The sequence below is a fragment of the Anser brachyrhynchus genome, assembly GCF_964034855.1.
Source record: "Anser brachyrhynchus genome assembly, chromosome: 1".
Classification (NCBI taxonomy): Eukaryota; Metazoa; Chordata; class Aves; order Anseriformes; family Anatidae; genus Anser; species Anser brachyrhynchus.
In genome coordinates this window covers 200907946-200934713 of record NC_137694.1, presented here as the reverse complement: position 1 = coordinate 200934713, position 26768 = coordinate 200907946, and the positions used below count along the sequence as shown (strand labels likewise).

The following is a 26768-nucleotide window of genomic DNA, read 5'->3' as shown; positions in this document are numbered from 1 at the left end:
TCATTAAGGTGATCATAAGGAAGTTTCTGCAGAGAATTTTAACAATTTATTGCACTTTTTTTCACTAGAATATGGCCACACTTCAATTTCTGAGTTTAAAAAGCTCTCTCAGCCTTAATTTAACAGAGGATGTGATGAATCTGTATTTGCAGCCCCTAAAGAAAAAAAAAAGTTTCATATCTGTCTTCAGCAGCCCTTTCAGCCACAGGAAAACCACAGGCTTCTTGGAAGGAAGGTCATTCTAATATGAAGTTCTAAGGGAAATAAACCTTTGAAGTTCCTTGCTTGTGGAGTCATTTCTGGATTTCACTTTTTAGAGTTGTCTTTTGTTTAAAAGGTTTAAAAGCCTTATTTCTGCTTTTAAACATGGAAACTATATTAAAATAAAATGAAGAAATTATGATAAATACTAGTTGTTAGTGTAACAATTTTAAAGGCAAAGGATCAGCATACTTGGAAAATCCTTTTAACTGGAACATGCTTTTGGATCTTGGGTGAGAGAAAATAAATGTTCTCTGGGTATTGTTATTGCAAGAATCTGATTATTGTTGCCACTTTTGTTTGGTAGTTATAGTTCTAATTTCTTATCTTTAGTATGATTTTAGTGTATTTTTTGGTAATTGCTATAGGAAAGTAGATTTTATGATGTCAAATATAACGTGACAGACAACTTGATGATAGATCATCAGTCAGAAATGAAAAGTAAACTAGAGATGAGATTTGTGGAGTCCCTAAGAAAAATATTTTTATGATTGTGTGAAAATTTGGTGATGTTCTTCTACCCAGGCAATTACCTCCATGGAGATAGAACATGGAGATAGAATTGTTTTGGAGATGATTGAGCGCATACAATATGCATACTTATACATATGTGTGTAAGTCTACAGGTATCTGCTCCAAACTTCCAGGCAACATTTAATGAAGATATGCACCTAATCCTGCGTTTCTATAGCTTTGTAGTTTCATGGTTTTAAAATTGGAAACGCTGTTATCAAAATGCAACATAAAAGTTACTTACGGCACTAATTCTTACATATGAAGCATGTTCAAGGGTGTAGAAGCTGTTTAATCAAGCAAACTATGTATTTTAGATGTATTTTGTGTGATAAAGAGCTTCTAAGTGGTGTCTCCTATGATAGTTTCAGAGACACGCATCGGAACTAAAGAATGTTCAGTATCTGGTTTTTAGATGGCATTTCTGGAGAAAGTAGCTGACGTGGAAGCAATACCTTCCTCAGAAACAAAGCTCAGAATACAAGCATTTATATCCTTTCATACACATTACACAGGTGTCAGAAATGATGCATTAAAATACAGCATTTTGAGTTACTACTCTCTCATTTGCCTATTTGTGTATTTGTTTGCTTCTTTAGAGCATGGAGGCCAGCTTTTTAGAAATGAGAAAAGAGCTGCAGTCACGCGATGCTCTCTGGAGAAGGATACATCTGGAATGCCTACAATTGCATACAGAATTATCGAAAATCAGAGAAATGCAGGAAGTTCAAATAAAGTACGTGTGCTAAAGAGAATGTTTAAATTAACAAGTACTACTAAGATAATAACTTTTTTTCTTGCCTTTGATTTAAATTAAGTCTGTTGAAAAAGATAGTTGGGATTCAAATGTCAGACTATTAAACAATTTTTGAATGAACATTTTCATATATGACGACTAAAGGCAGTATGTGCATTCTCTGTTAAAAGGTTTTTATATTGCGTAGATCTTTGCAAATCAATGTATTTAACCTATTTTATTTATATGCTTCAAGTGCCTTTCTATTTCTTGGCATTAAAACACTGAAAATCGTGCAATTAAGATTCTTCCTAATCTTCTATGAGTAAAATGTTCATCTTGTTATGGTTTATCTAATCTACCGTAACTGTCTTAGAACACATGAAATACTAATCGACAAGAAATTTCAGGGTTCTTTCTGCACACACTTCCCTTGTCCTTAATCTCTAGAAATCTCCCAAGATCCAACCTGATTTAGGCCAAATCTCGTGTTTTTTGTTTTGGTTTGATTTGATTTTTTCATCCCCAAACAAGTTGCCAGTTTTACACTGAGGAGAAGATATTTTAAGTTAAAGGTTATTACACATTGTGCTTATTTCATATTTTGTTTGCTTCTTATTTGAAGACATCAGTCATCTTCTGTGCAACTTACTGAGCAACTAGAAAATATAAATTCAGACTTATTACTACCGGCACAAAGTCAAGAAAGCCAACAAGAAGTGCTAAACAAGGTATGTCATATTGTTAAGTATTTCCAGGTCTTACACTGCAGTTTAGGATTTAAAAAAAAAAAAAAAAAAATCAAGGTATTGACCTTGGACATGTGCAAAAGAGAGCAGGAGGATAAACTGAGGGTTTAGGAGAGTATGGAGTTTTCATACATGGACAAAGTTCTCATATATGGTTGCATTCCTGGAGGTAATTGTATAGCTGTGCAATTGGTATTCTGACTCTGCGCACTAACAACTGAGGTTACTACTTTGTGAAAGTAATGGAAAAGCCCAGGCCTAAGTATTACTGTGATTAGGTAATACCTTACAAGTAATAAGTCCTCCAAGGCTATGGGTAGTTAATAGGCTGTAGGAGGTAAGTAGCAGTTTGTCGTTGGTCTCAGACATAAGATGCTAACAGATCAAGCAATAAAATTACTATGGCTGGTACCCACACAAAGCTAAACATAATCAGTCATCTGCTGCACAATCCAGGGCAGTGCTTCTTTGTTTGAATTTTGCATCATATTGCACTGCATGTTTCCAAACTGCTGTGTGCAAGCAGTTGTGGCATGGCACTGTGGAATGACATATGGCTTGGCTGGTTAACACTTTGAGGAAGAGTGTGTTTTTTGCTGAGTAGCAATGTAAGCAGGCACATCTGGAATTGGATGCAGCTGACTTGGATGCTGCAGCAATTTTGGCATGATAATCATGATATAGCCCTCAGATTTTTTGCATCTATATCTATTTGTTTACAATTCTAGTATTTCTGTGTAGTTAGCATAAATAAATATGAAATGCCATCTGTTACTGATTATGTACAGTACTGTAAAGAATTATTAAAATGCATTCAAAGGTATTTTTGCTGTTTTTAATAGTTATGTTTCTTACATAATATGAAAATCTATCAGTACTAAATTTTTGGTTCTTAGTTGAAAGATTATGAAAACAATCTTTGAGTTGATTCTTTGAAGAACCCTTTACATAGGAGATAATGCAGAAATCTTGACCTTAAATTTTATATATAATGGCAGAAATAAGAGAATATATATGGTAAACCACTTTATGAGAATTTTTCTATCATAGTTTCTCATTAAAAGGCCTCTAGATTGATTTATTTATATTGCTCTGGAGTTAATTTCGGTTTAAGACATGTTTAATGCAGCCTAAATTAACTTTGGAGCAATATAAATAAATCATACTTAGGTTTAGTGAAAAGATATTTCCTTGGATTTTCTTTGTCGTAATTTCCAATTCTTGAAATTAACATTATTATTATTGCATTCTTTCTTAATATAAATATTTTATATTCTGTTCATTTCTAATACTAAATTAGCAAATGAGAAGGGTTAGAAAAGACGTAAAAATAAATAAGACTGTGCACTGCCTCGTGAAGACATTTTATTATAAAATCTCAAAAATGTGTGACTTGGTTAGAAGAGTTGGTATCTTGGAAGCAGACCGTAAAAAAAAGTCAGTAGTAGGTGGTTAGTGATTCAGTCATATTTACTGCACAACATTTTTTCTTATTGAAACGTATTTGCTACAGATAAGAAACCATCTTTATCGAGAGGAGCAGTCCCATCGCTCTGAGCAGGAAAGAACAAGGACAGAAATCTCTGACCTGACAGAAGAGCTTCATCAGAAGGAGATCACTATAGCAACTATCATGGAGAAAGCTAGTCTTCTGGAAAGACAGTTAAAAATGGAGTTACAGATAAAAGACAAATTGTTAGCAAAACAACAGGTATGCAAGCAGGCAAAACCAGCCTAGGCCGTTTTACTCCACACTATTGATGATGATACATTATCTGTTAAAAAAGACATTACTTTTCTTTCTGTAGTTTTCATCTTCATCAGCAGTGATGTAGTAGTATTTATTAAATAGTACAGTCAAATATTGTAGCAGCCAAATTGATGCTGGAACAATAAAGCACCACTAAATGTCAACTGTACATCTAAATTGCAAATCACCCTGACCATCAATTGTAGTCACCATTTTAATATGCAAAAGATCTCAAAAATTTCAAGTTTGTTGTTATTGTATGTACTTTATCTTTAGAATCATTTGTTACATTATCTGGAATATTTCATAGTTTTTAAGCTTTTTGTTAAAGCTTTTTAAAGAATATTACAAATATGCTCAGAAAAGCGTGGCAATTTGAAAGCTGAAAACTGTAAGATACTAATTTTTTGAAATAGTAGTTTTCATTTTTTAAAGGAAATGTTCTATCTCCATTACTTAAGTTTGTAAACCGAAAGAACCTTGATATTTATCAAGGGTATAAAGGTATCTCTAAGTTTTCAGAGAGGTTTGGTACATATGAAAAACTGTGATTGGCATAATACTTTATTTTTGACAATAGCAAAGTTAGTGTTTGGGAAAATGTGACACTGCTGCTGTGTGGCACTCTTTACCAGGCCATATGCTAGATGGTATCATTAAAACAGTGAATGTGGTTCCTAGGCTTCGTGACTAGGGTTTCATACAGTTTCAGTGGTCTGCAAGGTCTGTCCCTCTTGGTATTTTTTATGTCTAGTCCCTTGTTTTCTTAACTGATTATTTCTTTCAAAAAAGTAAATAAAACTGGCAGCAGATCATTTGTATGTCTTTCATAGATTGTTTAATATTTCTTTCTGGTTTAATACTGATGTATTTTTAAAAAAAAGTTTCTAATAGATTCATAATTACTTATGTATGCTTTGCAAAATTAAACTTATACCTATAGTCAGTATTTTTTCAAATTATCAGTAATATTCATATGTCTAACTAAGAACTTAATCTTCTTCTAGTTGTTGGATTTCAGGTACAAAGTTATCAAATCAGAAAACACACATCTAAAAGAGATGGCGGAAAATCTGGAGTGCAAAAGTTGCATGGTAATTTTTGCTTTTTTAATTTATGCAATAGGAAGAACAGTTACTTATACTTACTGTAAATGGAGATTGAGATCATGGCAGATTTAGAAGTTTCTGGTTCATGTAAAATAAATAAAAATAAACTGTATGACATAGTGAAAGACAGGTGGTATTCATGCACAGCCTGAAGATGGGTATAGCTAGGAATAATTTTTAATTTAATTGTAGTAAGCTAGAAGTAAACTAGACTCTTCAGCTATTTTGTCTAGATACCAAAAAATTCTTGGAGCCTATTTTTGTAACTGACCACTTATTTCAGAAAATATCTATTTTTAAACAGTTGTCATTTTCACAGATACAAAAATATGTCTGTTTTTACTATTTTCCCCTTTTGTTCATCTGGCACTTAAATAATGGTATAAAAAAAAAAACTGACACAACACTTTACCCCACCCAGCGTATTTTCAGAGTTTAGTATTTATTTCTCTTCAAACGGGATATATAAATTTTAATTCATAAAACCATGTGACAATATAATGTAGAATTACAGTTTATACAGATGTAATAAACATTTCAAAAACTGTCTTCCACGAAGAGCTTTAAAACCTTCCCTGCTTACAGAATAACTGCAGTTATTGTGTGTGTCACTAGAAAAACACCAAAATGCAGTTTGTAAATACTGCTGTAAATACGTCTTTGGGGGTTTCATAGCCTGGTAATTGTCTGACTGTAAACTGGCAAATGTCACCTTTTTTCCATACCCTTCAAATGGCATATCAGGACATTATTTATACATACATATATAATGTTACAGATACGTGTGTGTGTATATATAGCTGTCAGCTCAGTTGTGGGCTTCATGCCATTATAACTGCACTAGAGCTGGTTCTAGAGCTATTAGTTTTAGGGTGACTTAGCAGCCACCTTTGCCTGTTCTGCCTCACCTCTCCGGATGAGAGACATAGCTGAGCCACTGCCTCCATCCTTGGACAAAATGTCGAATTTTTTATAAACTTTCTGGCACTTCCATGCCAGCTTGGCTCATAATTTTGCCATAAAACTAGCCAAGCAAGGCAAGGAAGAAATAACATCAGACCAACTAATCCAAAAAACAGGCAAGCTTTTGGGTGCAGGAACCCTAGTTGTGCTAGCAATGTGCTAAAACCAAATCTTTAATGCTCATGGATTGCTGGGTTCCAAAAGAATAAGGTAAAACTAGAAATATATGAAAGCACTTCATAATAAAATGTATGGGGTTTTAGCCTTTTGTGTACAATCTGAGAAGTCTTTTGAGATAATTTTCTGTTGGTGACAGCTTACTGCTATTGCTAGTCAACCATCAGAGCTAATTTTTCCATTAATAATCTTCCACTCTTGGCATCCTAGTGGATGGGCCTCTTCAGCCTCTGGTTGCAGTGCACACGTTGTTTGCACTTCCATTATTTTGACTTGTATACTCCGTGGGTTTACCCAACTAAAAAGCAGGATTTAGTAACACAGGTGGAGACCACAGTGATAATGTGGCTCTGCTGTTTCTGAAACTGAAGGTGACTGTCTATCAACACAGATATTAATTTGTGCCTGTAGACATACACTGTATCTAATATAGTAATGAACTTACGTAATTTGTCTTGTTATTTTTGGTGCAGTCATTACTGGAGGGAGCAATACAGTCTATAGCTATAGCTGTTATGGTTGCTTTTATGTCATAAGTTTTACAATGCAAGTGATGATGAATTTACAACAATAACATTTTGAATGCACTGTTCGTTGAGAAATTTTAATTTGTTTTATTGTGTTGTAGAGGCTGTTATCCTTTCTTTCCCATTTATCTACAGTGTTTTTTTTCTGGAGGCAATTCTTTTGGTTTGCTATAAGTGCTGCATGATTATATGTGGTAGCTAGGTCTTTCTTTAGCATAGAACATTGTTTTGTGTTTGCTTGTTGAAAATACTAACACCCATTTATTGTGGAAAATATGCCTATTTAGTGATGGCTTTATCTCCTTTCACAGAGTATAGATTTATCTAACAAAGAACATGGAAATTTCACAGCTTCCATTCACAAACTGGAACATGAGAATGTAAGATTTCAAAATAGTCTTGTTAAACTACAAAATGACACAGAAACATCAATACTGGGTGGCATGGATATATATGGAGAAACAGAGCACAGTTACCAAGCCGGTTCAAAGATGCAGGAAAAGGAAGAGAGGTAATATTTAGTTTGTACTTATATATGAAACTTTCTATAAGCTTTCTGGAAGTATGTAATTGGACCAAACTTGTAAGGTTTTTATTTTCTTTTCTGCTCATTCAGAACTCCCACCAACCCAAATATCAGACCCAGTTGGTATATTTGCAAGGTTTGCATACATTTTTGTGGCTAACTGAATTTGGCAATAAATGAAGTCCCAGAAATGTTTGCCTATTTTAATATTTTTCAAGTGAAATAGTTTTAAAACCTTTTTTACACTGCTTAAGTTATTCTTAGCTCCAGGTTTTGCAAAACAGGACAGAATTAATTTTTACTGCCAAATAAAAACAAGACAAGGAAAGGATATACAAACCAACATGAGAGGTAAACTGCTCCACAGGAGGTTATCTTAATAAGCAGTTTGAACTACAGCTCCTGCTGGAAAGGTTTGTGTCCTACCAGTTCCATTTGTTGGAAGTTTCATTAAATGTATTTTAATGCCTTGTGAAGTTTTGGTGTTCTTGGGTGATCTGATTTTTAAAAGAAACATAAATTCAGATGCCCTGAATAAATTGTTACCACAGTGAACTTGTTAGGGAAAAGTAATGTGACTTAAGAATACTCCATCTCACAGAAAACGTATGGTACTGATGTCTTTACTTCTTAATTCCCTGTATTCAGTGAACTACTGAAGGACCTTCAAATGTGTTATAATCATGGCACTGCAGTAATAAAAAGAAAATTAAACTCTCTGCTAAACAATATTTCACAGTACAGGAGATTAAAAATTAATAGAAAGCTAAATATTTTGATCATTTATAACAAAGAACTTATGCAGTAGCACTAACGTAAAACAGTTCTGTGGAGCAAAGTTTAAATAAAGTGCAGCCAAATTTGTACAGGTTAAGATTTCAAAGTCATATATTCAAGTTTATGGCAAACCATGAAGTGATTTTCTTCTGTATAGTAGAAAAGCATTGCATTATCTGTTGATACAGTCTTGTCTAAAATTTCCTTTTAAATATGACGTTTAGTGATGGAGGTAATATTCACATGGAAATAAATGTATATATGTGTGTCTGTGTGCATATACACGTATATACATGCACATACAGAGATATATGGAAGCAGCTGGTATGTCTGTTCTGCTACTAAACTTCAAATGATGTTGAAGGCTTTGCTGAATCAAAGATTTACAAATCAAGGTACAGACTGTTGTGCACCTGTAGATCTCACACTTCCACCAAAGATTGGCCAGTGCATTTTTTGTGCATGCTTCCACTTTTAAGTGAGCAAAAGTAAGATTTTCCCATTTTATCAGTAATTACACTTACTGTACATGAGAAACTGTGAAATTTCATTCATGTGAATTAAGTGTAAAGAGAGTTATGCAGGTAATTTGCAGGATGTTGATTTCATAGCCATTAAAGCCTGATGTTAAACCAAAACAGGGAGAAATAAACCTTCCTCACAACAGAAATCCCAGCCACCCCTACTGAACACAAGTTAAATTATGATTCTAATTAATCTGATGAAACCGGTGTATTGGGCCTGTTTTTCAAGTTCTAAAACATGCATTTAAGTTCCTAAGTTAAAGGCTATTTATTTTAAAAAAAATTCATATACAGATTACAAAAAAAGGGCAAATTCCATGTGCAGTGTATGTATACATCAACCGGCAGTCTTTTTAAGATTGAGCCCTATGTATACTGTTGGTTCTCTGTTCCCCAGATGGGGAACTACCCCAAGATTTTCTCAGAAAAAAAAATTAAATTTTCAACCACCAAATGTGAGCACATAAACCAGGCAATTGATGTTGGTTTGGTTTAACTCTGGGGTATGTTTTATTTTATTGTGAGCATAAACCATGTTATTTCTGTTTTAATTTGCAGTTCTGTTTCCATGGTAATTATGGTACTGGAGAAAGGGCAAAGAAGATATTTTTTTTACATAGGAAAAAAAAAAAAACCAATGTTTGTGCAAAGTAGGAAGGTTGTGCTTTAAGTGGTAATTTTCAGAAGCTGTACTCTTTGTTTGTCCTTTGTGCTTTCAGAAACCTAGAAATATTTGCACAATGGACAAAAGTGTCTTTGAGTGTACCCCGTAATATTTTTCTCTCATGATCGCTACTAGAACCCTAGGCTTGGGCACAGACAGATAGGAGACCTCTAGAGAAAATACAGAAAATTGCAGGAAGTTAGACTGGTGATTTAGAAAAAAGCATTTCTTCTTTCTTTAGGTGTGCAGTGAAATTCTAAATATCACAAAGTAGCACATGGAGAAGTAGCATCTTTGTGCTAAAAAAAGACTGAAGCCACATCCTACCTATAACCACTTTTAATTAATTACTGTTCTCGTATATGATCATTGATTTTATTAATATTAAAATAAGCATTCTCTACCCCCAAAGTTTTAATCCCTTGTTCATACTTAGTACACATACAGTTGGTTTGAATTTTGGCCTGATTGAAGAGGATTTTCTTTGATGAAGCCAGTGTGCTTGGCCTATTCAGAAATTAAAACATGCACGTGAGTTCCCATACAAAGTTACCATAAACACATACAAAAATTAGATAACTGGCCAAGCCCAAGTGCACTTTTATCATGTGGAAAAAGTGAGGGGTAAAGGCTAGGACTGAATGCCTTCTGAGGTAGCTGAGAATCTCTTAAAGGATGTGTTGACAGTGGCATGTCTGTCATAAAGAAGTCTTCACTACCCTTTGGAAGTCCTGCATTCTTAGTCGTACTCACCGCTGTATCAGTTATTGCAGCAGATAAATTGGAAGCTGCAAAAACTATCTCTTCAGGAAAATACTTACTAGCAGTATTTTAAAATCCAGTTACCAGTTATTCTTGCAAGGTAAAAGCAACAACACTAATCCCGCAGACATCCTGGTCTTTAAAGATCTGTTGTTCCTGTCCTCAGGAATAGGTATGTCAAGCAGCACGAGCTGCGTAAGGAGTTTGTTTTGCACCACGGAAGTCGCTGATCTCATGGGGACCTAGCTGATTTTATATATATCTGAGTATGGAAAAATCTATTCTCTCTAAAATTCCCCTTGTGAGGACATTGTTCTTTCATTCTTGTCCCATATGTCTCCATGCCAACAGTGACATTATTTTTGTGAAGTATGTGTATATGTTAAATGCTCTATAACCCCAATAAAAGCATAAGTTATTCAACTGCAATTACAGTGAATTTGCATTGCCAGTATTAACAAATGGTCATTTTTTTCACAAATTTGCAGATATTTGCCTACCTTTACATTTGTATTCAACCTAGAACTCTGTTTTTAGATTTTATTTTGGACCGAACTAGCAGAAATTTAAGCCCCAGCTGTGAAATTTGTCTTGAGTGAAGGCATAGCATCTATATCGAAACACCTAAGTGTAGGTGGTATGTTTTTCCAAGATAGTAAACAGCCCCAGCAATTTTATGGAATACAATAGGAAGTAGAGCCTTTAAAAAATCAGGTTTTGGTGGTGTTCTTTTCGGGGGGGGGTATGTCTTTTTACTATGTGAAAGCTACCATAACTGTAGGCACCCAAGTCTGAAAATTCTGGTCTTAGTGAGGTAAGCTATAAAATAACAGTAATAACTGTTATTAAATACATATAGAACCAGTTCTGTGGAAGAAAATGAACACAGATCACACAGACTTTACTAGGGGTTTTCAGAGGAAATTAATTCCAAAAAGGTCAGAACACAAAATGAAAAAAAAAAAGTCTGTGATTTTGTAATTCGTTACCATCTATCTTCAAAGGTGTCAGTTTTTTCACTGTGCCCTTCATACAAACAATAGGCAGAATAGATTTAAAATAGGAGAAAAAAAAATAAAATGCATTCTTCTATGCCTAGAAGGACAGAGTATATTTATTTTAATGAAAAGCATGAAAGAAAAGAGAAAATTCTGCCCCCCAAAAGATAAACATTTTAGGTCATGTAGAGAACCGGAAGGTTTGGTAAATATTTTCAGGGAGTTTTGTCTTTGAATGCATATCAGCAATATCATAGTAATAATAATATTATAGCATCATGCTTATAATTTGCTTTCTTGTAGCATTCGGAGTAACAATCACTACTACTTTATAATCAGAGAAAATATGTTCTTCATCAGGTTTCTGGGTTGTCCTGCACAGCCCATTTATAGAGGACTCAGTCTCACGTTTCAGCCCCGGTGTGCTTATGTACAAGCAGGAGCCATTAAGGCTGCACAGCTACCTTCTCCCAGCACTAAATATTTAAACCAGCATTAGAAAATGATGGTGTGATCTTTCTGCAGACAGCACTGCCCTTTCCCCGTGCTTGGCAAATTCTTCCTTTTTTATTAAAAATAAAATCTGTTTTCCTTGGATCTGAGTAGCACTGCATAGTCTTAGATACAATAGTAATCACATTTTAGTGGCAGAGAACTTGATCTTTAAAAGCTTTTATAGCTGCATTTCAGATTAGCAAAGCGTTTTAGGATCTTTTCAATGATAGCATCTTTTCAAACATCTATCATGTTTAAGTACGGTAGTTACCTCCCAAGAGTGAAATTTCTATTTCATCATAAGCACAGGCCTCCCTACAGTGGCAATTTCTACTATAGCCAGAAATGTTGTCACAGAAATGTAATAAAATCTGAAATAATTGAATTGTCTTTTTTTCATGTTTTGGTATATAAAACAAGTAAAGATCCAATTGAAAATTAGTCTAATTCAGCAGACATCTGGGCAAGCAAGTCTCAAAATTTCCTGCTCTTTAATCTATGTAATTTCAGAGTTATTTGGTTAACTGTCAGAAGAAGAAATTTCAAATGGGAAGCAAGGAGTTTCCTTTTTTTTTTTTTTTAAGTTACAGTTAACCATAAAAGTTTTTTGCTTCACAGAGCTACAAATGAATGCAAATATATGCTTATACATCCATTCTGATCACTATAAGCGGGATTCAAGAGTTATGGAACATCATAATACTTAAAAATTCAATAAACTTGAAGATTTTCCTTATTGTTACAAAAGCATGTTCTTGTGTAATTAAAAAAAAAAGTATTTTAAAGATTTCATCATTTCCCTTATTAATTTCCAGTGTATCTTCTTTTATTAATTTCCAGTGGGTTATCATTAAATCAGTAGCAAAATTAGTGTTGCAGCAAAGATTTAGGATCAAAGTTTCCTGTACTATTCTTTTATTTAACTGATTTAAACATTTATTCTAATTTCTAGCTATTCAAATATAGTTCTTTAAAGTTATATTAGATCAAAACTGACTAATTATCCAGATGACAAATAATCTCAGCTCTCTTATAATTCGACATTTTATTTCTAGTATTTGTGTGGCTTAGTTCTATCTATTTCCCATCATACTGAAGCAAGTTTGTGGTTTAGATCCTATCCTGCAAAATTATATGGCAAGGTTACTCAACTTAAGTTCCGATGGGAGAGTTTAAATCAGTGTGATTTAAGGTACAGCTGAAGCAGACAAAGAATGCACACTCAGACAATCACAATAAGTTAGGTGGAAAGTGGTTTTGCTGCAGCTTGGTAATGCGTAATCTTATGTCCATACCTGGGTGCAGGAAGCAGTTTGAACAGTTGAGTAATCAAAATCGCACAAATGAACAAAAAGCATGGCTTTGCTCTGACAGCTTGGGGTTTTAACTGGTTTTCATATTTTGATTTTATATTTTTATTGCTATTTTAGAACTTTCCAAAATGAAGATGAATGGCACATGAAAGCTCAACAGACTGCTCTGCTCACAGCCAGTGGATGCCACAGAAACCGTAGCCCCACTTTATATGGCCAAGGCAATATTACTGGCTCAAAAAATGGTATCGCTTTATCTTGTAAACTTGACAGAGGTCACGAAAAGGAACTGGATGATAAATCTCCATCACCACCAGTGGGGTATCCTTTGTGCTTTGGCGGGCTGTTTTCTGAAAAAGGCACAACAGGCGGTTTACTAAGCCATGCTTATGATGCAGAAGAAATCAAATTATCAGTAAGTAACTGTTTTTCTATAACGTAGATATTTTCAAAGCTTCTTTTAGTGGTCCACATCCATCTGTGGACCAAATGCAATCCTGAAGGAACCAAAAATCAGATTATTCCTGTTGTCACTGTTATTTATTCAGTGCTAGCCCAGCAAAACTGTAAATACCTTATCCTAACATAACCACAGTTTTTCTGAAGATTAAACATCCCCTACTGGGCCATATCTCTGTACTAGTAACGATGGTGATAATTACCTGCCATTAGGTGACTGCGGGAGAGACTTCTACATTTTAGCTCATTGCCTTCTATATTGGGGCACTCTGCTTCATGTTGCCTTCTGTAGGGGCACTGCTTTAAATGTCTTTCCATAATACCTGCAAACTTATGCTTTAAGTGCTGTTAGACAAATCCAGTTTCCACAGCATTTGATTGATGGATGAAATTAGAGGAATTGCAGCAACTATTTTCTGTGTGTTAGCTATTGTATTTGAAAAGGAACAGAAATGATAACTGCTGTAATCCTTATTTTTCTTGAAATGAAAGAGTAATAGTGCAGCATTCTTTCTTTCAGTCTTCATAGGGTGCAGATTACCAACCTCCATTGACAAGTGGGATAAATCCCACTTTGGCTCTGGCAACTTCTTAGGAAAAACTTTCCAGAATTCTTCGACTTCAGCTCTCTTTAAATTTGAGCTTTACACTCTTCCTTAGTATCTTTTTTCCATCCTTAGGCATCCACTACAGGCCCCTATTTTTTTTTCCACTAGAAGATTTAGCACTCATTTTCCAGACCTCAAACCACACAACCACACCAACTTTTAATAGAATTTACAGATTAGTAAGGAATGGACTGTGGCCATCTCTCTGTCCAACAGTGATATATGCATCTTCGTACCCAGGAGATCCCAAACTGTTTGTGCCTGAGTCCTGTTGAGAGAAGAAAGGGAAGACTAATTCAGCTTTTAATGGGGAGAACCAGTAGGCAATGTTCTTGCCACATGGCACTTTAATTAGGACAGAAGAGGCATTGTGACACCAACAGCCATCTTCAGGCAGGTTGCATTGGTCGTGCCCCAGTTCTTTTGTTCACTTCATAAATGTGCACACATCCTTTTCTATCAGAGATGTAGCTGCTGGAAGATGCTCCAGAAGCTCCCGGCCGGTGAGCAGCGACATGCTGATTACCTGCCTGGGAAGCGGGAGTTGCAGTGCAGCCCTTCACTGCCTGTGCTCCCAGCAGCTGTGTCCCAGTAGTCAGAGTGAACCAGCTAGTTCTGGGTGTATGACCTCATTTCCATTTTTACACCGCATAGGAATTTTAAGTAATTGGCTTTTGGTTTCTCATTGGCTTGGAAGTTTTCCTCTTTGTACTGCTAGTAGCAAAAAGAACTGTTTGGACTTTTTCAGGAAAAGTCTGGTAAACAGCAGTTCTCATCCTCTCTTCTGTCAGAAGTGTCAGACAGAGATAGCAGGGCACAAAGCTTCTATTTCCAGCCAGCCCAGGGAAAATGCCCATTCTGAGACAGTTTTGCAAGCTGCAGGGAAACTATTTCCCAGCTGGCACTCAGGACAGGGTCGATGCCAAGACAGTTGACTAGATTGAAAGGAAAACATTTCCAGCTGGTGTGTGGGCAAAGTACAGAATGAAACTATAAAGCAAGGGATGTTTCTAATGCATAGTCTAAGTCCAAATGAGAGGGATCAAAGCAAGTAGGAGTTCAGAAGATCAACAAAATCAAATCGTCATTTATATACATATATATTTATTCAAGAAGATTATTGGCAGGTTCAGAATTGTCTATTTCTATATAATTTCTCTATATTAGCTGGAGCAAGCAGTTATGTTCATTGTGCTTCCCAACCTGGATCTTCATTTGTGACTTTTAGTCAGAAATACTTTGTCATGTTTCCCTTCATGATGGACATACATCACGTGTTCTTGCTTTCAAAACTTAGTAGGACAAGAAAGACTTAGGCTGTAGCAAGGAAAATTTAGTTAGGCATTAGGAAACTTTCTAACTTTAAGGATGGGAAATGACTAAATGAATAAATAAATTACAATGGATCGTTGTGGAAATTCTAGCACTGGACGTTATTAGGAATGATTCTGACAGTCTTGATCGTACCCTGAGGAACACTGTGGTCCATGCCTTTGAAGTAATACTGTTACCTACTTACTAAGGTATTTAGGTCTTCCAAATGCATTCCTATGTGGCTTGAAGTTATCCCAGGAATTTCAATTTTCATATACAAGCAGAAGCACATTCTTCTGAGAAGACAGTCATCTGTACCTGCTGTCTAAGATGTATTGCAGTGCAGGGTTAGAGGAAACTGCCCCCAGAAAATTGAAATTAGCCAGATCAATTCGTCGTCTTGGTGTGACAAGAACTTTCCTGAGAAGTAGAAGGGCTAAACATGAGAAGACTTTAATGCTCTTGGGAGCACGATTTGACCACTAAACATTGCACTATCCTGAATGTCAATGTTTTCTTGCTGCGCTGCTAAATGTGCATCCAGGAATGTTGGGACAATTCATGGGGCAAGACAGAGATTAACACTAGTAAAGTTAACTAGGCACTCTGTGAGAGAGAACAGACCTGGCTTCCCGGAGTGCTTCTGCCCAGAAATCCAGTTTCATAACTCATAAGCATTTTGAGCAGTTCCTGTTTAAGGAAAAGGCATATTTAACATATGTCACATGTGGAGATATGCATCTGTATATCAGGTGTCCTCCTTCATTTCCAGCAAATGATGAGGCAAAAGGGTGGCTCCATTATTGGTGTACACCAAGGAAACATGGGGGGAGCTGACACTGTAGTAATGAAAAAGCAGAGTCCTTGTTGCCTCACTACCCGACCAGTTAGGCTGAAAGCTTACCAATGAACCCATTTCTGCGCAGCTCCAGTTAGAAAACTGAAGGATATAAAGGAGGTGTTATCTGAAGAAAACAAATTCAAAACTAGGGACCATGAGTCTCATCTGAGACAGGGATTAAAGCAGTTTCTTTATAGTTTTTCTTCCTCAGGCGCAGAAAGTGAAGATAATATAGGACATAGTGAAAGAACAGACCAGAGGCTGGGAAAACAAAGCTTACTTGCTAACAAGAAATTTTGCCTTTTAGACCTGTTTAGATACAACCTTCTCTCAAAGTGCATAAACACAGTGCATTAGGGACCTATCTAAAATGATAGTCGGTGATGTCTGACCCTCAGGGTAAGAAGCTGTAAGGAGCCACGATCTGCTTGTTCCAAGTGGTAAACATTCTTCTCTCCTCTGAGGAAATTCAGAAATGTCTCATTTGGGGTTCACACTGTATTTCAAGAAAAACACATCGAAGTAAGTACCAATTGAAGCAAAGGACAGTAGCATTTTAGGAAGATAGCTTCATCGCGAGGCTGGTATGTTTCTACTGACAAGTCAGCAATTGTAAACACTGTTGTAATGAATCTCTGAGAACCTCTTGTAACTTGATGTAATATTTCTGAAGACTGGCACATCTGCCTGGTTTCCTTTGCTTCTCTCTGGAAGTGTTTTATTTGCTCAGTATTTACTCAGTGATTTTGGAGTAAGTGAAACATGGTGTTGCTTTAAATAAAGCCTCCACGTACAGTGTCTTCTTCATAATGCAAAGCTATCTTAAAACACTTCAAAGTAGTACCGCCAACTCTATCGCTGAATCCAAACATCACAAGAAAATGTTTATGTGACCTAGCCCATGAGAGGGGAGGAAAAATTCACATGTAGCCATAGCATTCAAAATCTCAGGAAAATCTCTTTCTGTGAAAACAATGGTGATTTATGGGTGGGGAATCATGCACGTGTTTCCAGGGAAAAACAAAAGGCGGGTGATTTCCCTCCAGAGTTTCTCAAACATTGGAATATCCCTGCTAGTGCAAGAAGAGTGTTGTGGGAAAAGGTAAACCAATACCTTTAGGTTCCGTATTCCTACCTGGCAAATTAAGTCACTTTCTTCCCTGCCCCATTAAAACACTTACTTTTGAGGCACTGAGTAAAGGAAAATTCTGCTTTATCTGTGAATTTCACTTTAGGAACCCCGTATGTCCAGAAAGCCTGGCTCAGCCTAGAAGGGTGGTATTACATCCAGAATTTATTTCTTGCTGTACTGTGAAAAGTAAGGGGATTTCCTATGGGAAATCCCTAAATTTCATCTCAAGGTCTGCTGCAAACCATTTGAATAGAATAGTGCTTTACAGCATTTCTATATTTTCTAGTTAATATCTTCTGGCCTGAAAAGCTGTTAAGGGCAGTTTTAAAGCAGGCAGAAGCAAAAACCGAATCTGCCTGTAGTTGCTGTGGAAATAGGGAATACCCCCTTCTGATATAATGGATCCTAGAATAAACATTTACAGGTTTAATAGAATTGGCATTTTCTACAAGCCATTTGGATATTTAAATTATTTGAGGCCCTTCCTATTTGATGTACCGGCAGTCTCCTTTTTATATTCTAGGAAAAACAAAATTAGAGATTCTACACTAACAATTCTAACAGTTATTAAAAATATTTCAACGCATGGTTTAATTAAGATAATGATTTCTAATATTCTTACTCAATATATGGTCACATAAAGACAGAAAAATATCTTTCTCTTAATATTTTACAGATCCTGTATGAAGTTTTTTCTCAGTTCACTGTTAAAAATTCATGTCATAGAATCATATTTATCTTTACAAATAAACATTGAATATATTTAAACAAGCAAATTATCTTTAGACAGAGAAAAGGGTTTTTTTTCTTTTTTTTTTTGACAGACATTCCAATGAATGGATCTTAAATATTAGCAAAAGGAATTAACAAAGAATGCTGCTTACAGTTTTAGAACTCATTCCAGCAAAGATTTATTCATGTCCTTTGCTTTATACAACTCTGAGTCCCATGACAACCATTTTAAGACTGATTTTCATATGTTTTATGTCTCTGTCTACTAAATGTTCATTAAATGGAAATAAAATTTTTCAGTGAACTACTTGCAGTGAATAAAGTTTAGTACATTCTCCGGAATATCAGGACTTGAAGTAGACAGTGCTGAACTTAGTACAGTTTTTCTTCCTTTCCTAAGAAAGCATTTCATGAGATGGAAGAGAGACAGAGGGAGAAAATTACAGGAGGCAATCAGCAGTACCCAACACTAGTTATATTCTGTAGTTCCAAAGAACAGGTTATTGTCCTCTGTCCTGGTCTAAATTACACAAATGACTAACATGACCTTTAGCTGATCCAAAGATTTAAGAGGTTCTGAGGCAGCTTAATTCTGTCTAACAGGATATTTATATTTTTAATGGCAAATCTACATCCCAGTGCTGTGAATGTCAGAGGTGTTTAAACATCATGTTCACATTATGTTATTTAGCTGCCTGAGTGTATTTAAAAACGTATGCCTGAAGTCATATTTTCTTGGAGATGTATAAAGCATTAAAGGGTTATTAGCTGCTCTGTGTTAAGATGTGTTTAAGTTTAAAAACTGATTATGCAAGCACGTTGTTGAACTTTCTGTTTTTTACTATTTCTTTCTGTGTGTTTCTTAGTCTTCTCCTGAGATGTCCATCCTTGCAACAACAGAAAAGTTCCTTCAAGAGGAAGAGAAACACACAAAAGAGTTTGAAGAACGTTTAAATTCACACCTTGAAGAACTGCAGAGACATTCTGAAAACACTCTAAAGAAATATGCCATGCTACAACAAAGCAGGCATACTTAAGCCAGTCACACAATCAAAAAAATAAAACCACGCGTAACCGCTCCAGAATTTCTTAGAACTAAAATCTGCACCTATCTTCTTAATGTCTTTAGGCACATCACGAATTGCAAGTATTTTAACATGAAGGCTTCAATAAGATAATCATTATCCTGCAGATTTGGGTATATTGCAACTGGACTACGCTACAAAACGTTGTACTCTAGACGTATTACAAAATACACAGGTTAGCTTCACATAGTTAAATTGAGACCCCGTTGTAGCACTGTAAATGAAGACACTTTCAATTCTGTGATGTACAAAGGGCTAATAAGTGGAATCATTCCCTCAAAAATATAATCAGCCAAGAGAAATTCTCTAGATCGCAGAGAAGAATAATAGGGGCCTTTAGCCATGTGATAGCTCCTAGCATAAAGAGCTAATCTTTGCTCTGGTTATTCTTGGCTATTCTATAGCCCTTGGGACGCTTGAAATGAGAAATCTGAGCTTTTCATTTTTTATGGTGTAAGCCATGCCGTTCTGTGGGAGGAACACAAGCAGACAAAGCACAAACATACTTTGAAGCCATCCCTATTACTCCTTTTGCCAGACCCATAGACTTCGCTTGGGACAGTGATCTTGGGTGCTTTCTATGCTTTACATTAATACTTATGATTTTTAAATCCCATCTTCAAAAGCACCTCCTTTAATAGTACGTTGGCACATTGTTTAACTACATTGGAATAGAGAAAAAAACTTACTTCAGAAAACTTGTGATGAGTCTTAGGAAAGGGCCTAAATTCTTTATATTTTTCTGCAACATAGGAAAACATTGTAAAACTGAACAGAGTTAGTTCAGCTCTATACGCTTTACTGAGAGCAGTCCTGAGGAGAAGGGCCTGGGCATGTTGGTGGATGAGAAGCTCGGCATGAGCTGGTAATGTGTGCTTGTGGCCCAGAAAGCCAAACGTACCCTGGGCTCCATCAAAAGCAACATGGCCAGCAGGGTGAGGGAGGGGATTGTCCCCCTCTGCTCTGCTGTTGTGAGATTTCCAAAGAAATTCTTCCCTCAGAGGGTGGTGAGGCCCTGGCACAGGCTGCCCAGAGAAGCTGTGGATGCCCCATCCCTGGAGGTGCTCAAGGCCAGGCTGGATGGGGCTTTGGGCAACCTGGGCTGGTGGGAGGTGTCCCTGCCCGTGGCAGGGGGGTGGAGCTGGGTGGGCTTTAAGGTCCCTTCCAGCCCAAACCATGCTGTGGTTCTGTGATTCTTTGCTGAAAAACTGCATAATATTGAGATTCCTTTTATTTGCAATTCAAACTGGATTCTGTTGCTGTGTAAGCAAAACAAATTACAGACAGTGTTGATGAACCACCAATTTCAGTGAAAGAGATGCTGAAGTGCTGCTTTCCAGCATGTACTGTTGCCAACTTCCTGGAAAAATCTAGATGAAAATAATGCCAGACTGTCAAACAGCTCCAGTGTGTGAGTAAAAGAAGTCTCATTAATATTCAAGACCACAGCAAAAATGTAAATTGTCTTTGGAAGTTATATTTCCATTATGACAAAATATACTACATCACACTTACACAAAATACCAAGATTTTAAATACCAGTTTGGCTCAGTTTGCAATAAAATGAGCAATGAAAATGAGGACATCAAAGATCCTTTACAGGAAAATTCAGGGAAATTGCTAGACTCAGCTGGAGGAATAAAGGCTGAATAAAAAGATGATGAAAGGACATCTGAACAAACTAAATATATATGTGTCCTCAGTCTAAGCAGAGAGGCATCTGGGTGTTTTAAAAGGACTAATGAGGAAATTTAGGAACCTCTGTAAATAAAGCTTAATTTTAAGATCAGAAAGATTTGCAGCAGCAAAAAGACAGCAAAATGTTATCTTTCAGAAGGGCAGAAGAAGAAAAAAAATGATATTAGCCAGTTAGCCGGATTCTTTTGCTGCTGAAGACTTAAACAAGCAAGAAGTCAGTATGCCCCAGAGCTTCAAAGAAATGTGTCTGAGTCCAGTTAACTACCCAAGGATCCCTCTCGTGATACAGGGCTGTGTGATTATGTAGAACGAATGATTGGAATTATCAAAAAATGAATAAGATTTTTTTTTTTCTAAAGCTTTTCAAGACCTGCCCAAGCTCCTGACTTTGGCTAATGAAATAACAGAGGCAGTTTCAGCCTGGCTTTTGTGTAATGCCGTATAATAAACTCCACGTGAGAAGCACCGAAGCCCCAAAGCACGTGTGCCCGAGCAGCCGCCTTGTTTCCCGGTCCTTGCTGCATGGAGCGTGTTCCACCAAAAACACGCAGGGTCAGCACGGGTCACAGGGCTGGCTCGTACCACTTGCTCCTACCACCTTCCCCTTCGCTGGCCCAAATCTGCAGAAGTTGCTAAGCTAGCAGCTACGTTTGTACAGCCTATGTTAAAGAACATGTTAAAGAATGATGGACGGTAGAAACAATAAAGACTGAGAAATGATATACCTGCAAACAGGGACTAAAGATGTAGTGTCAAAAAAAAAAAAAATCGTCATACAGCTCCAAGGCTTATAAACGCCTGAAAGTACCCGTAAAAATGAAAAAGAAATGAATTATTAATTGTAAGTTCAGTTGACAGGACAAGGTGCAGTGTTCTGGGGCTACGGATTAGTCAAAAGATGGAGAAGGTTTCTACTTTGTGAATAGCTGGCAATGGAAAATTCTTGCAAGCTGCTGGACCTCTTTTATAATTTTTCAAAGCTTCACCAAAAAGCATTTTTTTGGCTCCCGCTTGAAAGGCTTGTTTTAAATAAAGAGCACAATGGTTCAAACTGCCACCAGCCTTTTGTTGCTGAAGCAAAACCAGAGGTCACGTACACACAGTTGCCAACATGTTTCGGGAAGATATAATTTCAGAATAGTTGGTGGGAGATGAGCTGCCAGGCCACTGCTGCCCAATTTGCTTCCCAAAACTTGTGCTGATGGGGCTGTCAGTGGAATGGCAGCGAAGAGAAACATGTAAAAGTGACTCAGGTGAAAGTTGGTTATTTAGTACATTTCCTTCCTACTTCATTTCTTACTCTCTTCTTTTCTGTGTGGGAAATTTAGGAAGGGAGGAGCAGCACGGAGACCGTGGGCACGCTGAGCAATGCAGCGAGGGATGCAAACAGCAGCGACAAAACGCTGCCAAATCAGCACAAAAATGGGCAAACGTGAAAAATCACAGGCACGGTTTTCTCATTTTTCCAATGTGTAGACTTAAGCAATGGCTTAAACTTATCCAGTGAAAGGAAGATAAATTTCTGCTGTGGTCAGAGACCCCAGGAGCGCCTAAATCCCCTTCTCGCTGCTGCTTTAGCGGCGGTGCAGCAGGGCACAGAATCGAGCCCTCCACCACGCGGTCATTCACAGCGAGACCAAACAGCGGTGGGAGGGAGGAAGAAGCCATAAACAGAGACTGTCAGATGAGATGAGCCCCGGCGGAGCTACGTCCGGGGTATGTCACGGCAGTCACCGAAGTGTTTTGGATGCGGCAGCCCCGGTTTGTGCCGCGCTCCATTCAGGAGTCGGTCCTGCTGCGTCCGCCCGTGGCCCCCCAGAGGAAGGACCCGAGCCCCTACGATACAGATCATGGGATCATGTTCCCATGCAGCTTTACGACCTCCAGCAGCCAATTCCGTCATTACAATCACTTGTTCTCACAGAATCACAGCATGGCCGAGGTTGGAAGGGACCTCTGGGGATCCCCCTGTCCAACCCCTGCCGAGCAGGATCACCTAGAGCACGTTGCACAGGATGGCATCCAGGTGGGTTTGGGAGACCTCCACAACCTTTTTCATGTCTTTCCATGCAAAACAGCTAATCACTAGATTTCCTGTCAGCTGTCTTGTGCTAGCAAAGCTCTTCCCAGAAAGCGGGCTGCTTGGAAAGTGCTAAGTTAAAGCTTGCTCCTGGTGGAGCTCATTTGAATTGGCCAAGGTGATGTGGGAGAGTAGTGTTGGCTTTTCCTCACTGTAGAGTTCAGATCTCAGTTATTTAATCACTGTGTCTGAGGTACTGTTTGATCACATGGACACCCTCAAATCGAGAAATAGGCTGTAATTTAATGTACCACATCTAAATTCCATTAGTGGGTTGAGCAACACCCCTAGACACTGACACGCGGTGCTCCAGACTCACTTCCTAAACCAACAAACCCATCAGTTTGTTCCTATTATCTACTCCTAGCCACAATGCTAGGGGCCTTAAAACAGATTTATCAAAAACGTGTTTGCCCGCTTATCTTATGAGAACCAGTGTTTGTGCAAAAAACAGTCCTAAACCATCCTGTCTCTGAATTTCCTGCAACAGATGTAGAATTTACTGTGTTCAGCCCTAGGGAACCCAGCATGAGAAGGACATGGAAGTATTAGAGCAAGTCCAGAGGAGACCATGAGGATGATAAAGGGGCTGGAGCACCTCTCCTGTGAAGACAGGCTGAGGGAGTTGGGGTTGTTCAGCCTGGAGAAGAGAAGGCTCTGGGGAGACCTTACAGCGGCCTGCCAGTACCTAAAGGGGGCTACAGGAAAGCTGGGGAGGGACTCTTTGTCATGGGTGCAGTGATAGGACAAGGGGGAATGGCTTTAAACTAAAAGAGGGGAGATTTAGATTAGATATAAGGAGGAAATGCTTCCCTCAGAGGGCGGTGAGGCCCTGGCCCAGGCTGCCCAGAGAAGCTGTGGATGCCCCATCCCTGGAGGTGCTCAAGGCCAGGCTGGATGGGGCTTTGGGCAACCTGGTGTGGTGGGAGGTGTCCCTGCCCATGGCAGAGGAGTGGAGTTAGATGATCTTAAAGGTCCATTCCAACCCAAACCATGCTGTGATTCTATGAATTTACTTACAGGCTTGGCATGGCTGCTTGTACAATCCAAAAGGAGCAACAACTACAGAAGTCCTGGGTCCTTGGTATTCCACCTAAGTACCAAAACAAGAATTTTTTACTTGAAACTTTTCCACCGGGTACAAATAAAGGTGGTGCACAGAAGACAGGATCAGCAAAACCTGGACCCATAGCGACGATGCAGACACGCAGCTGGGCAGTGGATGGCCGGACCCCGGGTGGTTTGGTGCCGCCGTGTAAACTGGGATCACACACCCAGAGCTCTCCCAGTAAGGAACTTTTTCAAGATGCTTCTCCAGAACTCAGACTGGAAGTGCAGGCCCTGCTTCACCTCCGCCAGCTCCAAGGGGGCATTTGAGTCTGTACCCGTACCGGCTGGGCACGCAGCGGACATGTTCTGGAAGAAGGACAGTGCGCCGTATTTCCCTGCTGTATTGCAGAGTGCTGGTTTCTGACCACGGGCATTTGAATAAGCAAATATTTTCTTGAAGTTTGATGGAAACAGAAGACCGATCGTCAGTTTCTCTAAGTTCTGAAAACAGATGTAGATCTTCCTTCAGAGCACAGGCAGCGTCGCTGGCTTCTGTCACTCGCTTTTGGGGACTCGGGCCCATTTGTAACACAGCCGGCCCTTCACCCATGGTGGGAACGTTTGACACAATTGCCTTATTTTCCCAGCATTTTGCAGACATGCATAAATCTCCATTCAAACCTTGATCTCTGTTTGACTCAGACGATTTATGCTTTGAAAAACTGGTCTTAATAAATTGCTTCCATAACTTGATTTATCAGAAGGCAATGGCAGGTTTATAATGACTTCACCTGATAATGAGCACTCGTGGAAAACTTATCATAAGCCACTGCTGAAGAAGCATCTCAGCATGAGTTTTCTGGTAAAATGCTTGTAATAAATCATTCAGGTTTGCCCACAAGCTACTGTATGCTGGGAAACGGTTGGAAACTCTATTTCTAAAACACTTCTGAAGACAACTGACACTTGGAGTAATACATACAGTTAAAAACCAGACACGGTTACACCTTAAGCAGAGAAGTTCACAAGAGTTGACATTTGGGCAACTGCCATTAATTTACTTCCTGATTACTTCCCAGTGATTTTTGACAGTTTCTGTCCACAGAGGCTTCATACCACTTTTCCAAATGTGCATTCTCCTATGCTAGCAAAAGGGAACAGGGTAGAAAATGTCAGAATCCAACTTCATTATTTACTAGAGAAAAAAAAATTATATATATATATATATATTTTTTTTTAAGATTCAAACTGTGAAACCAATTCTAACTCCTGCATAATGAACAGTTCAGAATATGCAACGCTGTTCCTCTCAATTAGTACTCAGCAAAATTGCACATTTCAGGGGACTGAAGCACAGAGTCTCTTATCAGCATTAAGCTCTAGGTTCGTACTAATAAACATTTGGCTCTGAGAAGATGATTACTGTGACCTGAAGAAGTTGTGGATGACAAGAGACAAAGGAAAAGCATAAGAAAAGCAGAAATTAAACATCTAATTAGAGAAGTAATCTTAAATATTATCAAGTCCTACTGACCTTTTACCTATTTTGTTGTTATCAGCTGGTTAATTGCTCTTACGTGTCACAGACTCAACTCTTGCAGAAAATGAAGGGGGGATAAAAAACCATAATGACTCTGAACAGCTTCAAGGAAAGCTTTGCAAATCTATGAAATTATTGCTTGGGCTGATAAATAAAATAAAATGAAAATAAATGAAAATAAATGAAAATAAATGAAATAAATGAAATGAAATGAAATGAAATGAAATGAAATGAAATAAAATAAAATAAAATAAAATAAAATAAAATAAAATAAAATAAAATAAAATAAAATAAAATAAAATAAAATAAAATAAAATAAAAAGCCCTACAGGTGGAACTGACTGAACTAAACCTGCTCCTGAGATGGGGAATTCACAAGGAACTTGGGTAAAGCCTACAGAAAGAGCGTCATGGGGCAAGGAGGGAAAGGAAAATGTTGGTGAGGAATCTAGGGAAGGAGAAGGTGAGGAAAAGGAATCTATGGAAGAGGTCAGAGGAAACTTGGCCTCCATTCACGATGCCCAAGAAGCCAAGCACCCTGCAGAACACGCGTATTTGACGTACATACAATTTTGTCGACTTCCTCGGACACACGTTTTAGTCCAGCTGAACGCCTCCCTTCAGAACCAGGCAAACTCTCACGTCTCCATTGCAGCCGTACATAAGGATAAAATAAAAATAGGACAAAAGGCACTTAGTGAATGGGAGAAGGGTTTGGTGAATGGTTTTGGGAGAACAGAAACAACTGGGAGACAACCCAGACTGAGCAATGACTTTTACAGATTGATCACTTTGGATCTCTCCAACTGGAGGAAGCAGCTCTCAGTACAAAACCACAGAAAATTTTCAGCGCAGCAGCGTGCGGCTGGGTGACCATCTTGTCTGTGTCACTTACTGTGCTGGTATCCCAACTACGCTGCCAGCTGGGTGGAAAACAAAACAAAACAAATCCTAACAATTAATCCAAACTCTTCCCTTTAGCTTTAAGCAGATTCTGTATCTCAAAAACAACCTGGTCTGCAGAGCCAGTTTAATTCTAGGCACTATTAAGAGCAGTGGCCATCCCAGCGTAACTCACTGGCCATGCGTCCCCTCCGGAACTGGGTTGGTTTGTACGTGGTCACAGACTCACCCCACTTCAGGGACGTTTGCCTTTGGGCAGAGCCTAACGCAGGGAACTGCATTTGCTTGCCTACGTTTGCTGAGGGTTTTTTGCAAAACAGCTTTGGCTACCCATAGCACCCTGCACAGAACAGGGCACCAGGTTAATGCTGGAAGCAAGAGCTGAGTTTTTCGCAGGCAGATGTACAAACAGTCCCACCGAGCTCACTGGGACTGCTGGAAGGTGGCACCTGATGCAAAGATCAGCGTGGTCTTTGCCTGCT

At 38.0% G+C, this 26768-nt stretch overlaps 1 protein-coding gene across 5 annotated transcripts in view; it reads left to right on the top strand.

Moving 5' to 3' along the window:
- The window catches only part of DEUP1 (deuterosome assembly protein 1), a 42664-nt gene extending 23008 nt beyond the window's left edge, over positions 1–19656 (top strand). For all 5 annotated transcript variants that reach the window (XM_080603998.1, XM_080603999.1, XM_080603997.1 and 2 more), the window contains 7 exons: positions 1374–1510; positions 2136–2241; positions 3773–3970; positions 5017–5103; positions 7097–7296; positions 12962–13259; positions 18797–19656. In XM_080603998.1, the coding sequence (XP_080460124.1) occupies positions 1374–1510; positions 2136–2241; positions 3773–3970; positions 5017–5103; positions 7097–7296; positions 12962–13259; positions 18797–18967 (1197 nt within the window). In that variant the 3' untranslated portion in view covers positions 18968–19656. The remainder of the gene's footprint in view (positions 1–1373; positions 1511–2135; positions 2242–3772; positions 3971–5016; positions 5104–7096; positions 7297–12961; positions 13260–18796) is intronic.
- Positions 19657–26768: the final 7112 nt, after the last annotated feature.